This window comes from Perca fluviatilis, chromosome 18, assembly GCF_010015445.1.
Source record: "Perca fluviatilis chromosome 18, GENO_Pfluv_1.0, whole genome shotgun sequence".
NCBI classification, from domain to species: Eukaryota; Metazoa; Chordata; class Actinopteri; order Perciformes; family Percidae; genus Perca; species Perca fluviatilis.
The window spans coordinates 24,353,560-24,377,247 of NC_053129.1; the positions used below are offsets into that span (position 1 = coordinate 24,353,560).

The 23,688-nt window shown below is 40.2% G+C and overlaps 1 protein-coding gene across 1 annotated transcript in view; it reads left to right on the forward strand.

Annotated features, from left to right (window-relative positions):
• The window catches only part of rngtt (RNA guanylyltransferase and 5'-phosphatase), a 96,725-nt gene extending 74,140 nt beyond the window's left edge, over window positions 1-22,585 (forward strand). Inside the window, exons 13-15 of the mRNA XM_039781349.1 lie at window positions 6,584-6,684; window positions 12,453-12,525; window positions 21,968-22,585. Of these exons, the coding sequence (XP_039637283.1) occupies window positions 6,584-6,684; window positions 12,453-12,525; window positions 21,968-22,177 (384 nt within the window). The 3' untranslated portion in view covers window positions 22,178-22,585. The remainder of the gene's footprint in view (window positions 1-6,583; window positions 6,685-12,452; window positions 12,526-21,967) is intronic.
• Window positions 22,586-23,688: the final 1,103 nt, after the last annotated feature.

The window sequence follows — 23,688 nt, forward strand, 5'->3', positions numbered from 1 at the left end:
TGTTGCGGTTTTCTTGTCAATTCGGGCTATTTAAAAAAAAATGCAGTTCCTAGTGGAAGTTATAAAGTCTTAGGTGGCAGTTTTGTGGACTACTTTGAGTTTTTATCTTTGTCTCCAAAAAAAGGTTTAGTTTAACTAGAAATAGAAAACTGCAGAGTCAGCCGAGCTGTGCTCGCACACTCCTACTGCTGGTGATACCTCCAGTCCCGTCATGCTGGTATTTTTAAAAGAGTTCGTTGTATTCAGAATTCTTAAACAAGATAAGAAAATGGAGTCCAGGGAACAGAAAATAGGAATATCAAATATAAGGCACTAAGAGAGTTGCAGGTTAGAAATAGTAGATAGAGAGGTCTACAAAGATCGACGTTTAAAAAGGTCTCAAATTTGAAGTTACGGTTAAATTTTAGGTGATTTTAGGGCTTTTGTTAGACCTTGCAACCATTTGTGGTGTGACTGTTGAGTTATCCATTACCAGACAGATGTTTTTGCATATTTCCCAATAACTGTTCAAGTAATTGATTTATAATACAGTAATTACAATAATTTTTTTGGCATAAACTTTTTTTTTTTAATTGCAGAAACCATACTGTTTTTTTTTGTTTTTTTTTTTTTGCTTTCACACTGTGTATCTCCCTCAGTTTTTTCTACCCTCAGTCTGACCGTCTCTGCCTCTGAATTTCTAGCTTGAAACAGCAGGCAATTGATATGCAATGGAACATCATTACAAGAAAATTATTTTGATGGATGGGAGATGTGTTCTTGAATGCAAGACTGGGTTTGAAGGTCTGTTTTTCGCTCCAATAATAAAGCTCTTGTTTTGTATATGCAGTCACTTATTGACAAGGCGAACAATAGTAATAAAAGCGCAAGTGCAACTGGCAGCACTCTTTCATTTAGGAATGAATTTGAAGGTAGCCTATTTATTTAATTTGTAGTCTGATTGGCTTATCGTGATGTTGTTGCTGTGGCTCTGTCTCTGCTGGCTTGGATAGAGCAAATTTGTACTTTGACTGAAAATGTTGCACAAACATTTTAGCAAGCCCCAACAGATCCTCAGGGCATGGTATTTTCTGGGGCTGACTATTCATTCCATAATAGAGGTTTACATGTACTGTTGTTGTTTTAACACCGTGCAAACACATAAACCACGCAAACGTTTTCACTTAGCTCAATTATAAAGTAATTTGATTATAAACTGTGGAGAACCTAATGACTAGATGCTAGGGATGGGCGATATAGACGATATGCAATATAAACGATACAAAATTGGCCTACGATAGAGATTTTAATTATATTGCACTATCACGATAAATCATGTTGATGACGCAATCTACCCGCGAAGTTTAGAGCCACGAGCTGCAACGCGTCATCGTCATCTTGAGTAAACGCGAAACAAGGAGCTGGTGAAAAAGACCAGGGGCAACATCCATTATTTGGACTTGGTTTGGATTTAAGCCGCTACAACGGAGCTGTGGTCGAGCCGTACCATGGCGCCTTTCACTAGCCTGACCATTCACTATATAACGGACGATTGGAATCTTGGCAGCTGGTGTTTGCAGACGTTGTACTTCCCCGTTGAACATACACCCGGGAGTGCGTGTGCGCGTGTGTGCAGCGGAGTGGGACCAAAAAATGTACCGGGACGTTTACGGCCCCTGCCGTACGGGTTGAGCAGAGGCTGCACCGTTTGACCAGCAGGCAGCGGCGCCAGGCCGCCGGATGGTGTTGCTAACAACTTGCAATGTATAACTATTATCAGACCGGCCCACCGGGAAAAGTCCCGACTCTCTCTGTGTGTGTGTGTGTGTGTGTGTGTGTGTGTGTGTGTGTGTGTGTGTGTGTGTGTGTGTGTGTGTGTGTGTGTGTGTGTGTGTGTGTGTGTGTGTGTGTGTGCGTGCGTGCGTGTGTGCTCGCGCTCTCAAATGCGTTACATTAGGCTGCAGGTAAGAAACTTTGTTTGAAATATGTTTTTATTTAAAGTATCTGTGCATCTTTGCCTAATACTGAAAGTATTTCCAGTACAGTGTCTGTTCCTTAACTAAACAGACACCAGTTTTTCTGTTCTCTGCATCTTGGGTGGCATTTAAGAACCAAGGACTTAAACTTACTAAGTGTAGTGCCTTTTAGAATGGTTTGCACTAAAGAGAAGACACCCAATACTTTAAGCTTTTCTTTGTCAAAGTCTCTGCAACTAGTGTACTTGAATTTTATTCATCTGCAACATTATGTTGTATAATTACAGTTTTGAACAATAAATGTTCTCAAAACTACATACTATGTTTCTTTCTCTTTAAAAAAAAAAAAAAAAAAAAATACATTTAGCAGTTTGGTTTTCCTTAGGGTCTATGTAACCTGGTCGGAAATGGTTCTATTATAATTTATATATCGCAATATATATTGTTATCGCAAGAGGCTGCAATGTATATCGCAATATGGATTTTAGGCCATATCGCCCATCCCTACTACATGCTTGTATATATATTTAATTTCGCATTAGAGCTACATGAGACGAATAAGTCATTTCACAAGAGGTTATTTTGATGCCTGTGCAGCAGATCATAACTAACTGCATTGAAAAATGTTCCTTTCTACACCCACGTTTTCAGAAGAAAAGATGTACTCTGTTGAGGTTCTTCAAAAGACTTTGCCTCTTTTCCCGCTCTCTAGCTAACTGCGGTGAATAGCTTTTGTGGAGTGTGCTGGTTTCAAAGGCACACGAAGGCCGCCTCCTACACGGAGAGCTCCACTGCGGACAAAGCAGATCAACACCCCACACTCGTGTTCCCTTCCCTTTACACCTAAATCAACAAAGTCAACCTGCCCTTGATTCTACCAATTTATAAAAGTACAATTTTCTAACTTTGCAATCAGTACGGGATTTCATTTTCATAATGATGCACATGCAGTAGATTATATTATAGTCAAAATGAGATCACAGTTAGTCATTCCTTATTGTCAACATGTTTTTAATGTATTTTAATAGTTGTTTTTTTAATAAAAGGAAGAAAAAAGGTATTTGGCGAAATATCAGAAAATGCTACTTTTAGTCTTAGCTGGCTGGAGGTGCATGTCTGTGTTTGATTGACAGCAGCTGGCATGTTGAGTGTCAGGGCCCTATTTTAACGATCTGAAACGCAAGTATCAAACGTGAAACGCAAGTAGCTTTGTGGGCGGATCTCGGGCACTGTTGCTATTATAACGGCGGGATAAATGACTCTTGCGCCCGACACAAATCTAAAATGGGTTGGTCTGAAGTAGCTGGGTGTGGTTTGGGCGTAACGTGCAATAAACCAATCAGAGCGTCATCTCACATTCCCTTTAAGAGCAGGCGCGCTTGTTCCATGGCGGATTGCTATTATGACGGCGGATTTGCCTGGCGCACGCCAGCGGGAGCTGCACGGGATGTGGCAAAGTATTAAATGCCCGTCTTGACCGGGTGGCGATGTTGCTCCACAGTCTGGAGAGGATTGCTGCAGCCATGGAGTGTGGGCTTCCAAACGCACCACTTGCTCCTGTTGTGCCCCTTCCTCTTCCCCCCACTCCATCTCCGTCCACCTGCTCCATCAGGAGCACATTGCCACTCCCGGACCAGATTCCGCCAGAGTGTCCAATCCCACCGTAGTTCAACATCACGTCTCCTTAAGTTCTCTAATATTTCCTCATTTATGTCATCAACACATCCATGATTGATGGAAATGTTGTGTAAAACATAACAAGCCACAAAGAATGCTGCGACTTTTTGAGGACTGTACTGTAAAGTGCCTCCTGACCTATCCAAACACCTGAAGCGCATTTTCAGTAATATTTTTCCTTGTAATTATGTATGGTTTGCAAAAATAGGAACTGCTGCGTCCGTGTAGATGAGAGAAGCAAAGTTCATGCGCGTTGTACGCACGCTACATTATGGCCAAGCATGCTCCCCTAAAATAGCATCTGAATAACACGCCACTGACTTTAGATTAGCGCCACTGACTTTAAACTAGGTTTTTCCTGGGCTGTGGCGGAATTGTTTTCTGAAACTGCAAAATAGCACCAGGGAACGTTTGCACCTGAACACGCCTCCTCTTTTCGCTGAACCGCCCCCAGGGGGCGCAAATACATTCTCTAATTTACCGACGTGCGTCTGTGGAGAGAAAAGCCCGCTGTGCGTCGGGTGCAAAATAGGAATGATACATGTGTCGGTGTACAAAGGCAATTGCGTTGAGTGCAAGGGCCCTCATTGTTACACTGTAGGGAACGAAAGACGAAGTAAACAAACTTGCACTGTAGCCTACGTGTCAATGGGCAGACAGCGTGTTGTTAGAAATGTTAAAGAGTAAGGACCACACCAGCATGTATCTCGAACAAAGTGACATTTAGAGGTATGTTTATTAGTTATCTAGCCTGCAAACTGACATTAGCAATCCACTTTTCCCCAGTGAATGTATGTTTGGTCGCTCATTAAACCAGCTAAGGTGCAGGACAAGATGTGTGTTCATGTTTGTAAGTTGGATAGGATGGAGATTTTATTAGCAAAGCTAATGTGGGTTGTTGTTTAGAGGCTGTTGTGTTTTGCAGCAGGCTGCGGTCTGTCTCAGTTTGACCATCTGCTCTGCCTTAGCTTTGGTAAAGAAAGTATAGTTATAGTTATGGCTATTTATGGCTCATGCTAAACAACTAAAGCACTTGGTTAGGAAAAGGACAGTAAAAAAGGCTGTGAACTCTGTTCTTCAACTTAATAGTCGAATGTGCTACATACCCATGAACAATTCCCATTTCTGATATCAGAAATTGAAAGGGCTTCGGCCGAAAATTTTCCAAAAACAGTTGATAACATCCACTTGACACAACAATTGGCCAGGTGCGGAGAGGTGAAAGTGAGACAGGGTTAGAACTCTTGTCTCACGCTCCCTTTAATCAGTGTTTATGCAACTATTGTAATTCTGTCACTTCTCCTGAGTTCAACAAAGTGTAGTTTTGCTTTGCCAGACCCTCTTCCAAAGCGCGCTGAAGGAGGGTCTGGCTACTCCTCATAGCATTCGTGGATGGGAGGAAAACGTGCTCTGGTTTTGTGGCATTTCTTTAAACCAATCAGAATTGTCATGGGCAGTGCTAAACTCCGCACAGAGCCACTGCAAAATGGTCATGCGAGAGAAAACTCAGATTGGACAGGTAGTCTAGCTAGCTGTCTCAATTTACCCTGCTGAGATCTGAGGAGCAGTCAACCATAGTCCTCATAAATCCACTGTTCAAGTCCAAGTTTAAAATTCCAACACAAAGAAAGCAGAAGGAAACGGAAAATACATGCATCCGGCGGAATTTCCTGCAGCACCGGAGCAATCCCGGAAGTGGAAGGCGAAGGATATACGGAGTGCAACACAATGAATTCCTTCAAGGGGAGACTGTCCAAACGTGTGCACCATTATACCCATTTGTATGCATTATTGTATCAAGACTACAAAGACAAGCAGAAGATATCAGGGAGGCATTGTGATGCCGCCTGCAGGGAGGCTATAATGTCTTTTTGCTTCACCATCAAGTTGGGTCATTTGGAGCATCTATACACTTATATATTAATATCTAATATATAAACAACCTACTTGGTTCCAAGCATACAAAACCCATTACCCATCAGTGTAATTTCTGGGTTACTGGGCTTGACCCTGAATTGACTGAAAACCATTAGAAAACTACACGATTTTAATGCTATTCAGCAAATCCAATAGCTTGCCAAACTCAAACAGCCGGCCTGAGTAGTGTGTTGTTGTCAAGTAGTGGTTTGTTTCTTTCTTCCCATAATGATTTAAAGTTCTTCTTTAAAGTCTTGCCATAGGATCATACATGGGCAGATCCAGGAACCCTTTATTTGGTCATGTGCTGTGACAACACAGGTTCTCCTGAGGAATCCTGTCTTTTTTTCCACACATTTCCCTGGAGTAGACTTCTGTTACTGGGCAACCTGACAGTGACATAGTCTGGTCATCTGTTCACGCCTCTACACGTCATGCCTTTACATTTGTCATGTTCCACTGCGCTTATTTCATGTCCTCCTTAAATGTCAGCCAAGCATAAGTAATCAAAGTTATGGAGGAAAGCATGTTGTTTGGTTATGTGCCATATGTTGCTACGCATTGAGACACAGTAGGTATGTGACAAATGTAATCATGTTGAATCATAATTTATCAGCCTGTAATGTATTTACACATCTATTTGTGTGCTCCCACCGTGCAATTTTCTACTTATAATTATTTTCATTTCAAATGTACTTGAACAAATTCTTTAATAAGCTCTTTTTTGTTTGCATTTCATGACGTTGTTGATACCCAGAGACTAATTATTAACCTAAGATCTATTCAGTTCCTCGTCTGGCAGCTCTAGATAGATACCAACAGTGTATCATAATGGAGCCTAATTTGTTTAAGGGTTGTCAGCTCATTAGCTGTGACTGTTGCTTAAAAACTCACAAATTGCCTAGCCATTAGGTCTGCACCGGGTTGACTACTACAGTGTCATCCTTGGTCCATGAAAGCAGCGTTAATATGTATTTCTACCTAACCAATCTACCACATTAAAAATAATTTTTGGAATTCGGTTTTACCTCCAGAGATACAAGGCTGGGAGGTGTGATGACATCCTCAAGTGGAAGCCCCCCAATCTCAACTCTGTGGACTTTCGCCTCAAGATCACCAAAGTCGGGGGAGAAGGGTAAGTCACTGTTGCCAGGGAAACGCTCTGCCTGACAAGTCTAATAGCACCTATCATTTTGTGACGCACTAGAGTACTTCACACACACACGTACAGTTGCTATGTGTGTTGGTGTCAAAGGCAATGCTTCAATCGTTTCTTTACTGTTCCATCCCATCTCACATTTCCTTTTTGCCTTGGGGTTCAATTCCTGTTACAGTAACATTACTGCAGCGTACAAACATTCATTCCTTTCACCATCATCGCCTACGTGTGCTTTTGTCTCCAGTCTCAGGAACTTCTAATTTGCTGTATGTGCCTATAAGTGCAAACACTACTGTCATTCCCTTTTTCTCTCATTTTATGTTTATCTTCCTCTGCTACATAAATTATTCAGACCCACTGGTGCTCATCCTACTGTAACCCTCACTCTGGTAAACATTAGAAACATTAAAAACACGTCCATAACTAGAAAAAACAATAATTTCCTGGAGGTCATTACAGCCTACGGATTATATTTCTCATATGAATTTGAAACTAGTTGTAACGTTGGTGGTAGTCTAGCTTACCAGACCTATCCAGTGTTTCCGCTATAACATTTAGCAGCGGCGCACCACCGCTTCTTCAGTTGTTAATGAAAAGTCATGAAGTCGTAATTACACGAATATACAGAGCCGTCTGCTGAACTTAAGCAAACAGTCATCCGCTCTCTCCCCCATATGATTGTGTCCAACTGGAACAATGACAGGACAGATCCCCGCTGCAGGACACGTATACACCATAATAACGTTACTGTTTAAAAAGATTCCAGGTAAGTATGGGTGCATACAGTTAAAACCAACATGAACAAATGTAGTAATGTACCCTCAGCATTTTATTTTGTTGCTAAACTGTAGGCCTATGTTAAATGAGTGGTGACTTTAAAGCGCCTGTTTCAGGTATGGTATCCTAAGGTACCGTCTATTTATAAGATGAGGTCCCTAGCAAATAAACCCACTGACGGTGACGTCATTGGTTATATTTTGGCATAATGTTATGTTAGTAATGACAGTAGTAGTGGTCATAGTGAGTGACAATGTAATGGGAGATGCACATTGCAAAATGTGTTTTGTATCTGGAATTATTCATTAGCTAGGTGTGATATCTGTAAAGCTGGACATATTCACAGTTTAGGAAAACTGAAAGATTCTTGCTGAGAGAAAGGACACTTTATCTTGGAATGTAATTGTAAGACATATGATGTTTTTGAGAAACTTTTGCAAATAAAAGCAAACTGTTGCAAAAAATGGAACAAGGTATTCACATAGGTTACGTTACTGTTGACAACTTTGCTAAGTGTTTATGATGCCCAGAAGATAATCCTAATAATTTTGGTGAGCCCCTGACTTTTCCTCTAGCACCACCCCACGTCAAAGTAGTTTTTACTTATCTAGTAAAATATTGCAACAACTGTTGGATGGATTTGCACAACGTTGTCTCCAGAGGATGAATCCTAATGAATTTGGTCATTCCCTTACTTTTCTTCTAGCGCTTTCAGATATTGACAAATTTCTTGAGAACTATTGGATGGATTGCCATGATATTTGGTACAGCTATTCATGTTCCCCACAGGATGCATTGTAACAACAACAATTTTAATTTTAAACACATTTCCAATTTATATATTTTATGACCAAATACTTTAGGACAAAAAAACTTGACGAAGGCTACATTCCCATCAGCCTCTGCTGCACTTGTTTGTGTGTTTGATGCTAATTTGCAAATGCTAGCAATGCCGACACGTTAAATGTTAAAAATGAACAGGTTACCTTGTAAACATCAGCATGCCATGTAAGCATTGTAACATTGCTGACATTCACTTTTATCTCAAAGCGCCACACTGTGCCTAGGTGCAATCTCACATTCTTGTTTTTTTTCTGTCAGCACAATGCACCTATCTTTGCTCTGTGTGCTTTTTCTTCAGATCAGTCTTTAAGTATTGTCTGAGTGTGAGCAAACAGACTCATAGCAGTGAGCTTTCTGGTCATGCTGCCTTTTTTCTCTGAGAGCCAGGTGACCTTAGTGACTGTCCCAGCTTTGTAGCCATGAGCCTGCCACCATTCACCAACAACAGACTGAGAGGATCACAGCAGGGTACAGTCACTCATTCTACTGCAAAGCCAGCCTGCTAGTCAGCTTCTAGACTCCTCCCTGTGTGTGGGAGAACACAGACGATCATTGTTGCCATTTGTTAATGTTCTGATATTTCCCCGAAAGATGAATTTTGCTGGCAGAGGAGCACCCAGCAGACCTCATTCAGTCTTGGTGTCGATTTTCAAATCTCTCCTTAGTTACTGTCAGAGAGAGAGAGAGAGAGAGAGAGAGAGAGAGACATAAGGAAACAAAAATTGCTTATTCATCAGCCCACACAGTCGATGCTTGAGCACGTCTTTGTGTACCACTGAGGCACATAGTACACAGCCTTGCAAGTTTTATTACCTTCTCTAAAAGTAAGCACAGAGGCAGAAGGTGATTACTGTGCGGTAGAAGGAGTGGAGAGGTGGAAAAGAACAAAATGGAAAGATGAAGCAATCCCAGAAAGCATGCCAGTGCCCCTCCCAAGTGTGGAATTGAGCAGTCTTGAGTATTGTATAGATGACCTTGAGTTATGGATCGTTTGAGCCAGCATTCTGTGTGAAGAGGTAATGAGTAATGGTTAGATCATCATGCATTAGGTGTGCAGTGTTTTTGAAGGACCTAGAGAAAAAGAATGGTGCCTCCTGATTGGCTTGGATTGACTCTCCAGAGGCCAGAGGACAGGATTCATGTTACAGGTCTTTCTACTCTGTGGATTCAAGTGTCATTACAGCATCCCAATCCATACTTTGTGTAAAGGAACCCAGTCAGGTACTTTCACGTGAATCTGTCTGATGTAAAAGCATCAAAGTGAAGTCAACAACATGAGGTCAATGCTTTTATTCTTGACTGTATTACTGTGATAATTAATCTCATTTACAACATTCCACCTGTACAGCCACCACGATGTGACATTTATAATTCCTCTGTTCAATTAGACCAGCGACGCACCCCAAGCTTCCATCCTTAACAAACAGCCATGTACTGTATATGGGCACATTTACTGCTGAGAAGGACTTGGGTAGAAAAGATGTTTAGTGTAATTCAGAGCAAGTGGATCTGAGAGGTCAAGAGAGCCTTTGCACGCAGCATTTCAGCCGTCAGCACAAACATGAAGGATGATGCAGAACAAACATGAAGTCTGTCTTTGGACTCTGAACTGTGAACGGATTTCTCTGTATAGACACAAAAAACTTGTTTTTTGTGCCTGTGTTCACAGTATTTATGAATTAATATTCATTATGTCATAATGGCTACACTTGGCATGTTATGATAATGTTTGAGTTTTTGTTATTGTCAACAAATCCATTAAAATACCAAAACCAACAATGCGTTAGTCCATTGCTCAATATTTAATTGCTTATTTATGTAATGTTTATTTTTATATCGCCAAGATTATAGCATGGAGCAGTGCCACATAAAACAGCATTTATAGCCTAAGTTTACAATTCCCACTCCTAAATGGACCTTTATACAAATACACTAAACTCAACAGGAAAATACATCAGAAAACAGCACAAACGATGACACAATAAAACTCAATGAGAAACTCCAGATCATTCAGTACCCCTGTTCCCTCTTTATATGGTGTTATAACTTGAGTGGTCCCTTTCATGATCCATTTAGAGTTATGTTAAATAGGAGTCACTGAGCCAAAAAAACTGAGCTACCACCTCATTACTCTGACTTCTACCCTGTCAACAGCACTCAGACATACTGGAAATTAATATATAGTGTATTTAGTATACTTTAATTTTCATAAAACAAGTTTGAAAACAGCTGGGCACTGTGGTTTATAGCAAGCATTACTAAAACAGGAGAAAAATAGTGCATTTGTTGGGGACTATTTTCAGCTGCCAATTAATACAAATTTGGTACACTACTGAGTATTAACGTCATCAAGACAGTATGTGTGATTGACTCAAAATAAAGTACACTGCCCATGTTCATGGTAATGAAGGAACATTGCAATACTGTGACTCATTGATGTGATTTGACTAAATTGGAGGCATTTGTCACAGAGGAATAGGCTATATCAGGCTTGGATACACAGACAATAGTTGTTTTAATTAATTGATAATTTTGGTCTTTTGATGGGATTTGTTAACACAAAAAAAATATATAAATACCAGCCTCATCCTTAAACTTAGAGAAGAAAAAATAAGTGCAGAAAAGAGCACTCTGATACATTCACAGGTGTGTTAAGGTAAGGCAGGTAGGCAATATATGATACACATTTATCATAATGTACTGTCTTGCTTGTCTAGCCAGGCAATATAGTTTTTTTTATACTTTTCCATCTGAGACACAGCACCTTGGCCACTTCTTTTACACAGTACCTCATATTCATTTATTTTTGGCATTATAGTTTTTTTTTTTTGTGTGTTTTTTTTTACTTTTATGGATTTATGAATCATTTGACACAACACAGCCTTTAGGTAATACAGGTCTGATTGCAGTCTGTTCAAAGGCTACCGTGACATTTAACAACATCTTGATTGTTAAACAAAAACCCTGCCTTGTGCTGGAGTTTTATTTTCATCAGCATTCTGTGTTGTTAAGGTCTTTCATTTGAACATAATTTATCTATATGACCCTAACTCAAAGATATGATGTTGCAGTGTAATTTAAGACCGCAGGACTTTCAGGACTTTAAACGTTCAGATTCTGAATGGAACAACAACTAAGTAGCAGAATATGTTCTTTGGAGGCACTCTAATATATACTCTTATCTGTTTCATTGCCAAAATCTCATTGATATCTTTGCTTTAGATAACGTTGCTTTAGAAGAGTGTTCCGTCCTGCAGGTTTAGGAAAGTGGTATTTGACACACAACATATTAGTCAGAGGTATTAATGGACTCTGTCTTGTTTGGTCTTAGCACATGGCAGTATCCATCACTGCATGGCTATTTGGCTCTCTTAATGTCTACTGCTGCTTCCTTCCTGCTTGTGTTAGCTATCATTACACAGGAGGGGGCTGGGGTGGATGGGGAGATGGTCTCCGGTTTCAGCTCCAATTGAAATCTCTGAATGAGGTGCATCAGACTACGAAGCCCCACTGTTGTTTAGCTCAATAGCCCCTCATTATTTCCGTTCTAAAAATGGTTAACTAATATGAAACCAGTGCTCGTTCACCCAGTCTATAACAGCAGAAATAGTGTCTGGAAATTACAACGGGCACATCATGGTGTGTGTTTTTGGTGGAGGGAGGCAAGGAGAAGTGTGTGATTAAGACATCTGTTGGGTGTGATCTCAATGATTTGACATAAATACTGCACAGACACATGTTCACGGTGCTGGGAGACTACTGCACATATAAACCCCAATATAGTCTGAGTTAACTGTGCTGAGTGCTCAGTCATCTAACAGACATATACAGAGTGCTCAGTCATCTAACAGACATATACAGTACTGTATTAATCCTTGTGTTCAATCTATATAGGTGTTCCACAGATTTATTATTGCCTTGGAATCTGAACGTGCCCATACTGTAGTATTCTCTAAGTTTTGAGCACGCAGAGAGACAGAAGGGCTCAGAGAGGTGTAATCTCACATCTCTGCCGATCTGTTACTAGCTGGAAAAATGGAAGTGGTGTAGAGATTTATTTGCATCATTACCACTCAGATATTCTCGTGTTGAGGGTGTTAACCATGATCTTTTTGTCTTTGTAGGCTGCTTCCACAGACTGTCGGCTTGCTCTACGTCGGCAGCTATGACAGGCCCTTTGCAAAGATGAAGGTGAGAAAATAAATGTGTTGCTTTGTTGAATTCAACCTCGTGCCAACAAGCCAAAGCCCCATGGGCTTTTCCTGCTTACCTTTTTTAAAATGTTTGTTTTGTTGGAAGTACGTAGCTCCCAAGAATAAAAGAAATGCATTCGGGGTTTTTTTCTTCATCTGTTACTGCGTGACGTGAATAAGTTATATTGCTGTTCTTTTATTACTAATTTTAATGTATTTTATCAGATTTTAGTAAAAAGCTTATCTGTTTTCTGATCCACTCGTTTTAATTTGATGTTAATGCAAACGTAACACATTCTCTATAGGTACCTGTTGTTTTGATACTGTACATTCAGGATCATATACATGTGGACACTGCACTGCACAAGTTTCATCCGTACAACAACATACTTATTTCTCTGAGTTTATCTTTTTAACAGAAGTACTTTTATCATTCACCAATTAATTTTCTGGGTTTTATTTTGTAATATGTTAAGCCGCCGTCAGTGGCACACAACACTTCCTGCACAGATGTTTCATGCTGGTGGATTGGTATGCGCTTCTGAAATGATTCAACGCTGGCTACTGTATACCTTTTGCTGAACATATAGATATAGATACAACAGTACCTACATATCTGTTTACTAATTGTTTAAACTAGTTGACAGTTTAAACAGTCAAGTGATGAAAAGAGGGTTTCCAACAAGCATTAATACAAGCAAAATTCTTATTATATATTTTCATAACTTAAATGAACTAATCACTCATTATAATCTATAAATAAATATGTAAGTAATTCTTATCATACTTTTAACTAGCGCTAAAACAGTTAATTGATTACTCAACTAGACAATCGACAGAAAAGTAATCTGCAACTATTTTGATAATTTATTAATTGTTTAAGTTAATTCATTTGTTCCAGATTTTTGATTGTGAGGATTTGCTGCTTTTCTTTGTCTGATGTGATAGAATTTGTTTGTTTTAGACTTTTAGTCCAACAAAACAAGCTATTGGAATCAACATAATGTGTTGATGTGATGCCTTCAGGGCTATGCTCTGTGATATGCTCTACTGCAGAGAGGCATTTGTCAGCTGTACTTAACACGGTGAGACTGCTTTCAATGATTTCCCTGTTAAACATCATTGCTACACATGCATTGTATTATATAGATTTACACATAATCAGACCTTTGACCTGCAGTAGCACAGACTCAAGTCAAGTGCACTCCACAGTAACTAGCCTCTCATCTCCATTAGGCTCTTATGGGAATTCACTAATCTGGGGTGGAGAACAGCTTGAGGAGCAACATGATAGAATTACTATACATTTTGTTCTATAATTTCTATTTTTATGTAAATGTCTATAAAGCTATTATACTATATGGAAATGTTCCACTTTGAGTAAATTACTCTTATGGAAATATGTAGGCCTTCCAATAGTCACAGTCATGCTTTAGAAACACAGTAAATGAGTGTTTCCTTTCTCTCTGGCGCTGTCACTGTTACTGGTATTGCCAGATTCCCATGTATCAGCCCTTGGCTCAGTATCTGAACAAGGTTCTCTGTTTGCTCTTCTCAGGGAGACAGAGCTGCAGCCCTAGGGTCATCTTCTGTCAGCTTTCATGTTGCTATTTTTGTGGTGAAATGTGTTTTACAGTTAGTCCAAGTGTGAATATGCTTGAAAGTTGTAATTGCATGCCAGAACAGGACACATGACTTGATTGTTTGAAGCCGGCTGTGCACCACCACAAAGTAGTTTTGATATTCATTGCCTTGCCCATGGGCATGTTAGTACATTAATGTCGATGTGTCGATTAGATGTAATTTGGGCCACATCCAGGCTCATTTGAAAGCATCGTGCTGCTGGAAAAAAAGAAACCAAATTTTTCTGTAATTAGAGAGATGTCCTAGTCTTCATGAAAACCTGTTTTATTGGCTCGATTCTTCCAATTTAGCTGCTGTTGGCACCTACAGGGAATCACTAAAATGAATTTTGGAAGGGAGTTTTCATGATGACTCATCAGGTCAGCCTTTCGAAAAGAGCAAATATTGTGAAAGAGCAGCAATCTGAAAACATTTTGTATAACCACTATAGGTTGAGGAGTGTTTATTACCAAGAGCTATTTATGAATTAATGTATGTTGAAGATACAGTTGTAAATGTGTAGATGCAAGCTTTACGGATTACATTTACATTGTATCTCCTCAGATCCAATGACGTAATCACAGAAATTCAACCTTCTTTTGTTTGTTTATCACCTTTTAATTATGTTGCAACTGAAGTTCTTTCCACTACATTCATAGATTAGTAAATCAGGTGTAGTCCTTACAGCATAACTTAGGTTTTATTTTTGTTGCTCCTGCTGTTGGTTCAATCAGCTATGATCGACCTATTTGACCTACTGTACTTGCCCTAGTCTTAAACTAATAGTTCAACATTTTCGGAAATTAGCTTATTTCTTCGCGAGTGTCTGTACATTAGATATGAAACCACAGACAGCAGCTGGTTAGCTTTAGCACAAAGACTTGAAACAGGGAAACAGCTATTCTGGCTCTTTGTTACCTTTGGACAGAGCCAGGCTAGATGTTTCCTGCTGTTTCCAGTCTTTGTGCTAAGCTTGTTGCCTCATTGGACCCGTTATAAGCCATGTCCCCTTTCAAGATCTCAGCGACTACTTTGAGTACAATGTTATCAAACCAATAGAACCATTGTGATGAACCACTAGTTTCTACTCTTCAGTCCTTCTGAGTATCATTTTTCCAGTTCTGACTTCTTGAAAAGGTAGAACTTGCTAAAGCCTGGTAGAAGTAATGGCTATTGATTCCCCATTTAGGTTTACTCTCACCACTTCATGGAGTCGGCTCCCTGTGAAGAACTATATGTGGCCTTTTGAGTACATCTCATTAATCATAAATAATTTGAATGGTGCCTGGCAGATCTAGTCAGCAGAGACTGAGATAAGAGCAGCTCTCACTCACAGACCAGCTGCTTTGATAAAGCTGTGAGAGTTTGGCAGCGTGCACTTCACCTGAGAACAAGTATTTTTCTGTTAAATCAACCGTAACACTTTCTGATTGAACTGCAATTAAAGTATTTGAATAGCTTTTCATTTTCTGATAATTTTTCAAGGTTTGTTTGCCCACAGCTTTTTGTAAATTACTTGAAATGTGAGATTAAGAAAAATTAATACTGTCAGACTACCTGTAATTGAACACGCTTTCCACAGAAAACAGTCAATCGTGCTGCACAACAGAACAAACCAATCATTTAGAAGTTTGGGAGGTAAAAACACAATTATCTGGCTAGTTAATTTCTTTTGTTAACTGTCAAACCTGACAATGTACACCCTAATTTGCCTCAGTTTTACAATTCAAACAGTTTGCTGAGTCACTCAGTTCAGTAGTGCATATTTTAGCAGGAGCTGCTTTAATGTACTGAAGACATCTAATGTATTCTGTTTGAAAGCATATTAAAGATTGAACATTTGTTTCAATACCGTCCATCACTTATGAGGGAGTTTGCTCATGTTCCTACTTTTGCATCTTATATCCACTCCCTATTTATATATTCTTTCATCCAATTTCGCGTTATTAAAATGGACCCAAGTTCTGCCCAACACAGAGCCGCAGGCCGGTTCTGATTAAGTCTCGAAATAAAACAAAAGCGGGGTCAGTTGAAAAGCAATGTAGGGGAAAACAAAGCAGCTTTGCAAGAAAATCCCAAACTTTGAGTCTTTGCTCATCCATGTCGCTATCTCTAGAAAACTCCTGTAATAAACTATAGCCCAATTTACCAGTACAGCTGTCCCCACAGATCCCAGTATTTGATAAAGAAGCAGGTTGACTGTCTGTTGTGTTGTGCACAGACTAGTAAAAGGTCATATACTACCAGTAGTCTGTAGTTGTTTGCTTTCGTCCCAGTTTCTGCTTTACTGCATGATTCAGAATAGCCGTGTTTGTTTAGTGTCAGGGATGAAAACTCGGTGCTGTTGTCCCTGACTTTGGGTGAGATTATCAGGGGACACAGTGGCTTGTACTGTTCATTAATGCGGTGCAACTGCATTTATAATTAATATGTTGAATCCAGGAAGTGACTTAAGAGTTTTAAGGACATGAGCCTGTGCTTAAAGGAAATAACTTTGCATTTTGGGATCTACACTTATTTGCTTTCTTACTGCGACTGAGATGAGAAGATCAATAACTTGTTCATATCTGTATGCTAATTATGGAGCTAAAGACCCAGGAGCTTAGCTTAGCATAAGGACTGCAAGCAGGAGGAAAACGGGTGTTATGGCTCTCTCCCAAGTTAAAAATAAAATGAATATATTACAATTAATCAATCAGACTTAGAGAGATTTGGAGGTGAGTGAACTTTCTAAGGGTAAAACAGTCATAATGCGTGTTCTGCCTGAAGACCACCAATTGTGTTTATACATTTCTATTTTTGTATGAATTAAACAAAGGAGACACATCATGTTAACTACACTAGAAGGACGCTCTGAGAATGCAGACCTCCGCCAAGGCATGCCCTTTCTCACAAGGTTTATGTAGTGTGTATTTTACTGCATGGCTGCCTGGATCCTTCTCTGTACTAAAGTGGTATGAGTATCATTTAACTCAGAAAAATAGTGAATAAGTGTATACCAATCCTTCAAAGTGATTGCACCAGAGATTATTTTCTATACAGTATTTCAAGTATTGGCACTAAAAATGGAATAACTAATTGAAGACTGCAGCTTTTTGTATTTCTTATGTCTATATATAATCATCCAAACCAGCTAATGTTACAAGTGAAGGACACACATTGTTCCCATACAAGTAGCTAGCATGAAACTCACATCTCTTAAAAGGATGTAAATGATAAAAATATTCACACAACAAAAAAGATGACTGGCAGCACTGTCTTTCCCTCTTGTTGGTGTTGTTTATAGTTTGTAAATCAGATAAAATATTGGAACAGAAAGGCAGAAAGACGGATCTCTTCTGCTCTGCAGTAGTGCAACACTGGCTGCTAAGGAGTTCTACTGCCAAAGTCCCTGATAACTGGTGGCACACGTGTGCTGCCATAATGAGACGGATTTGGACGGATTAAGCACCAAGTGGTGATGGAAAATGGCAGCCAACATGTCACCCTTCACCAGCAGGAAGAGCTCCCAGTCTGAAGCAGAGCATCCTGCCCGCTTGTACTGCCTTTCACAGTTCTCTGGCAGCTTGTTGTGTCGAGCTTTAGGAAAGCTTTGTGAGTCTATCTCACCTTTTTAGTCCGTCTGTTCTTCTCCAAATACAGAGATATTTGATTTGCAGTTAGTCTTATTATTGTTTGTCTTTAAACTGAGATCAAAGAAAAATGTTGTGGAGAAAAATCTGAGTTTTGAAATGATTCAATTCAATTCAATTCAATTTTATTTATAGTATCAAATCATAACATAAGTTATCTCGAGACACTTTACAGATAGAGTAGGTCTAGACCACACTCTATAATTTACAAAGCCCCAACAATTCCAACAATTCCAGTAATTCCCTCAAGAGCAAGCAGTGCGACAGTGGCGAGGAAAAACTCCCTCTTGGGAAGAAACCTCGGACAGACCCAGGCTCTTGGTAGGCGGTGTCTGACGAGCGGGTTAGTGTTGTATGAACAGTGGCGATAGTAGTCACATTAATAATGGAACAGTGACTGGATGTAGCGGGAAGCCGCAGGGTTCAGCAGGACGCAGCATGACATTGCAGGGCATCGCTGAGCTCAGCAGGGAGTGCAGCAGGACCACGCGACAGCTGCAACCAGGGTCTTTGGTGCCAACGTTCTCCAAGGAAATACGCTGGGGAAAAAAGCATAAGGACTCGGGAGTAAACTCCGCAGAAGCTAGGATTAGTAACAAGCATTTCTGGGACGGGCTGCACACAAATAGTAATAGTAATAGTAACAGTAATAGAAACAGTAATAGAAAGGGAGAGGAGAGAGCAGCTCAGTGTGTCAAAGGAAGGAAGTCCCCCGGCAGTCTAGGACTATAACAGCGTAACTATAACAGGTAACTAAGAGAGACAGGTCATAAGGAGAGGTAGCTTGATGACGATGACTAATTAGGCATTCCCGTGAGTTATATTTCAAGATCGTAATCTGAAATCCAAAAACTAGCATCTCTCTCTGTCTTGCTTCCTCTCACACTTTCTTTGCGTCCTGTGTGATTTCGACCCCCCACTGTGAGCCCAGCTGCCCCACACTCCAGGATCACACAAGCTCCTACTTTGTATTTTATCGTTTGCCAAACGCCGCTGTTTTCCTGGCAATGATGGTCAGCTTCTGACAGCGAGGGTCACACTAAGCCCTGGAGGTCAGCCTCTTTGTCTCTTGAGTCTCCACTCTCCAATTATTTGTTAGATTAGTGATTAGTTGTTTGATCTAGAAAATGTCAGAAAATGACAATCAGTGCTTCCCAAAGCCCAAGATGACTTCCTCAAATGTCTTGTTTTGTCCCAACTAAAATATATTCAGTTTTCTGTCATAGAGAAGTGCAGAAACTAGAAAATATGCACATTTAAGAAGGTGGAATCGGATTCTTTTTTTTATTTTTTCATTTTTTTTTAAAATTGCTCAAACCGATTAATCTATTATCAAAATGATTGGCAATTAATTTAATAGTTGACAACTAATCAATTGATCGATTATTCTTTGCAGCTACTCTTCACACAACCTTTCAGCACAATAAATATCTCTGCGAGGTGAAGGTGAAAGGAGCACTTCATAATGACTCATGTCACCATATTGTTTTCTGTCAAAGCCAACTTGTTGCATTTAATTATTTCAGCTGCACTTTTTCGGATTTTTCATTTTCCATGTTTTATAAAATCCTCTCAGTGAGACTCAGTCCCTCGACAAATAAACAACGGATGCTCAAATGTCGTCTTTGACTCATACTTGATCTTCAGTATTGTGTGCCATTTTCATATCCTCTTCAATCAGGTTGGCGAAGGTTCCGTTTTGAGTTTGATTCAGTGCCAGTCGGTTATACCATGAAGAAGAAGCAGGAATCATTGCATCAGTTTTGAAGGTATTCGGTTTATTGCCATTGCCATCAGTTCTGGCGCCATGCAATTCCGCCAAATCGTTGCGTTTTCCGCCCCAGCAAAGTTTATATAATCATTGTTTAATATGTTCGACAATTGTCGAATTGAACATTTAACTTCGTCAGCATGAAGCGAATTTTTGTAACGTAACTGTAATTACAGTTAAAATGGATTCATCGAATGATTTGTTTTGCATAATCAATAATATAGCCGCCATTTTCCCGTTTTCGCCATCGTTAGTGAATTCCATTGATCATTCATGGTAAATGCATCGGCATGGTTATGAAAGTCTATTCCTGTTATTGAAGAACATTTTCGAGTTCATTCCCGTGAAGGATTCGTGCCAAATACGTGAAAAGCACGGTTGTATTTTAAAGCGATCGAAGATAAGCCGGTATCGTTAAAGCGAATAGACCGCAGCGTTATTGATGTTTGCCTTTGAAGTTCATTGAAGTCGCTTCAAACCGTTCGTTGTTCATCAATCGTTGTCGGTTCAACAATCGAGTGGTTCAAATACCGGTTATTACAAGAGCAATATATTCGAAGGTTCATTCATCGTCCATGCGTCTTGTTCCCATGCGTCATTGAAATGGTTTTACAAACAGCGACGACGAAAGGTTCCGCCATCAGCGATGCATTTCCCATATTTCCATATTTCGAACCACGAACATATCGAATATCCATCATCCATTCCGTTAAATCCATGAAGATGTTTTATCATATCATATATCGATCGTTCGAAGCCGCATTGAAGGCCCATGATCGGTATCATCCTGAATGGAAGTTTTGTTCGAATGACGATTCATGAAACCGCACCGTGTCATATTTTGAGAAGATGAATCGAATTTGCCGAATCATGATTTTGATATTCAATGAAGTTTATTCCGCCCAGCGAAATGAATCCCATTCATCGATTCCCATTCCATTTATCCCACGAATTCGTCAGTTTTGCCCATTATCCTGATGCAACGGTCATCGAATGAACCATATTCCCATGATCCAGGTCGAAACCCGGTATGATATCATCCCGCCCACGTCCGCCACAACCCGTTTGACGTCTTCATGCCACGGTTATCGACCATGGCGTTCCATTTTCCGCCACCATCCGTCATCCCGCCCGCTTTGGTTCGGCATGTTTATCGACGCCAGGATATCGCCGCCGGATAAAACATATGCGTTATTCTACGCCGCCGCTGTTGAAGTGGTACAAATAAAATGGCGTCCGTGAAGTGCTTTTGCCGGTCAACTCCCATTCATGTTCTCATTCAGTTCGAATGCCAATGTTCCATTCATTATTCGTCACTGTTCATCCCGATCGAATTCAAAACCTTTCCAGATCCAGCCTTAGTTTGTCGATGGTATAGCATACCGTACCATATCCCGAGTCGGTTTCATTTCAAAGTTTTCCCATTAGCGCATCGACGCGGATAGTGAGTGCATATTCCAGGTCGATTCGTAAACCCGCCAGCGATTCGAAGCGCCCAGCCATGAATCATTAACCCGTTCGCACCAAACATCTTCAGCCCATTTATCTTCCAGTTTTATGCCGCCATCTGTTTATCCAAAGAAAACGAACCGAACCATGCGATGAAATAAAAGCATCGTCCCGAATCGTTCTTAACGCGTCCGATGATACACATTCTTCCACTGTTCATTCGAGAACGGTTGTTGTTGGAATCATGGAATGGTCATGAATGTTCTGATATGTTACCATAGGATGTTACCATAGTTGCTATGCCTGACAAGCTTTGCATTCTATAATGTCACAAATGGTGTTTACAGTGAATATGGTGGCAGACATAGATATATGTCACATCTATTGTCTTATATCTATGGTGGCAGATTTATCAATCAACATTAGTAGTACGTTTTGAAACAATCTGTCCTTTATTTCAGACTTTTAGCTTGTGGCCATTGTTTTTGCCCAGCCCAGGTTTTAGCAGCTGTAGCTAGCTAGCTAATGCTAATTTCACCAACTTTCTTGCATTGCGTTGTTATGAAACCCACTGCTTTTCTTTTCGAGACACAGCGCGGGAGTACTACACAATGAATATTTCAGTCCTGAATGGGCCTTTTTCTAACACCAGCTGTAAAAAGTAAACACAACATAATATAGTTAGCTAATGATATGCTAACTTTTATCCTTTGAAGTGGTTACTTCTGTAGGTAGTATACTAGCTACCTGGGCATGCTAACGTTTGCAGCTTACATTAGAACAAAAACAACACGCTGCTGTGTTTTTTGTTTTTAAAAGACAAAAAAAAAGACGCCACCTTTCAAACTCATTGAATGTCAAGAATGTCTTATTTATTTGTAAAATTTATTTTTTTGTGCCTGTTCTAAAATAAATCAAATATCAGTTGCCTGTGTTCCAGGATGGTCAGAAGCCTGTCACCACAGCGGTAGAAACTTCCTTACATCCTCCTGCGTTTGTTGTTTCTCTCCCCAGCTGTGTGTAAAAGCATCCAGGAGCCCGTCACGAAGGAAATCCTCTTGGAGTACGTGGACCGGTGTGCTCAAGGAGTCCAAGCCCAGAACCGGAAACACCCACCAGACCCAGACTCTGAGCTAATGCCCCCTCCTCCTCCAAAGAGACCCAACCGGGCCATCCCATAGCCCACAGCTGGGCTCTCCGGACTGCTCTACAGTCACAGTGTACATCTACATCACCAGCCACATCAACCCCCCTACAGAAAACGGACATTTCAAGGCTTTCTTACCCTCAGCACACTTGCTTTATCAGGCTGTACATGTAAAGACTCCAGAAACCTTTGATTGACTGCCTCAACGTCATAAATTTACCTTGTAGACTTATTTGTAGCTTTAATTGCTGGTGTTCTTATTAAAATTAAAAACATGATGCTTAGTTTTTTTTCCTATTTATCTTTTTTAAAGTCTGAGCTATTTATCAACAGGGACATTGTTATGGCTACAAAATAACACCAGACAATGCAGACCTTGTTTATGTTTTGTCAACTAGTTCCTTATTTGTATTGAAAGAGGAGTAAACATCATCAACACTCAGTATGCTGTCTGAATGCATTTAAAAATATAGTAAAACAACACTTAAAATAGTTTGCCGCATCAAAGATCTCATTTAGATCTTTACACAAAGGGGCAGGTGTTTTGGGTTCAATTAGCAGAATAATGTTCCTTCTAACCCATAATGCTAAAGCGTGATTTATGCTTCTGCGTTTAATCTACGCCGTGGCTACATACATAGTTCCGTGGAGACGGGGACCCCACGCCGTAGCCTGACGTACACCTCTCGGAAAATGTAACTACACGTCGCTTGGCCGTGGCTTGGTAGCGTTGCATTTCCCCCGACTCATTTCCTGGTTCTCCTTCTCCATAAACACCATGAAATCAAGGAGAGGGTTAACTTTTCCTGCTTCAGATTTCCCACCATGGTCAGAAAACACAGGGGAGACACTTTGTTTCTCTCACTAGGACTCGCTCTGAAGCTAATCGCCGTCACTCTCACACTGGCTCTACCACACACTTCCCACGTGCACACACATGCCGGACCTGCAAGAGTTCGACGCACACACCAACGAACAAGTATAAATTTCAGGCCACTTATGTAGGCTATGGCGAAAGCTCTGCGTGGAACCTCGGCACAACCATAAATCAAGCTTCAATTAGGATTTGCCAAATATATATCTAAACTGATAAGATCTCAGCTCTGTTTCATAACATTATGTCCAAAGGAAGCCCATCTGTGTGGACTTTTTTGTTTTAAAGGCCACACGGGGGGGCGGGAGATGACAACGTGATTATGAAGTCTCAACAAACTACAAATGATTAGAAACAGTGAAATCAAGCTACAGATGGGTGTCAAATCCACATCAAGCAACATAAAGTTTCTTAGTAATGTGAATAGTTTTAGTGTTCTTTGAGTCTGAACTCTACTGGAGGGATGAACACCATTCTACCAGAAGATGTTCACTCAAGTGGTGTTTGGAAGATGGAGAGGTCTATCTGTCAAGGCTGACAAAAAGGTGTTACATTGGGTTGAGATCTGGTGGTGAAGGCCCTATAAGCATGACAGACTGATTGAACTTTCAGTGCCCCTCAAAAAAAAGTTTCATCATAGGATAAAGTTGCTCACATCTTTTCTCCTCTTG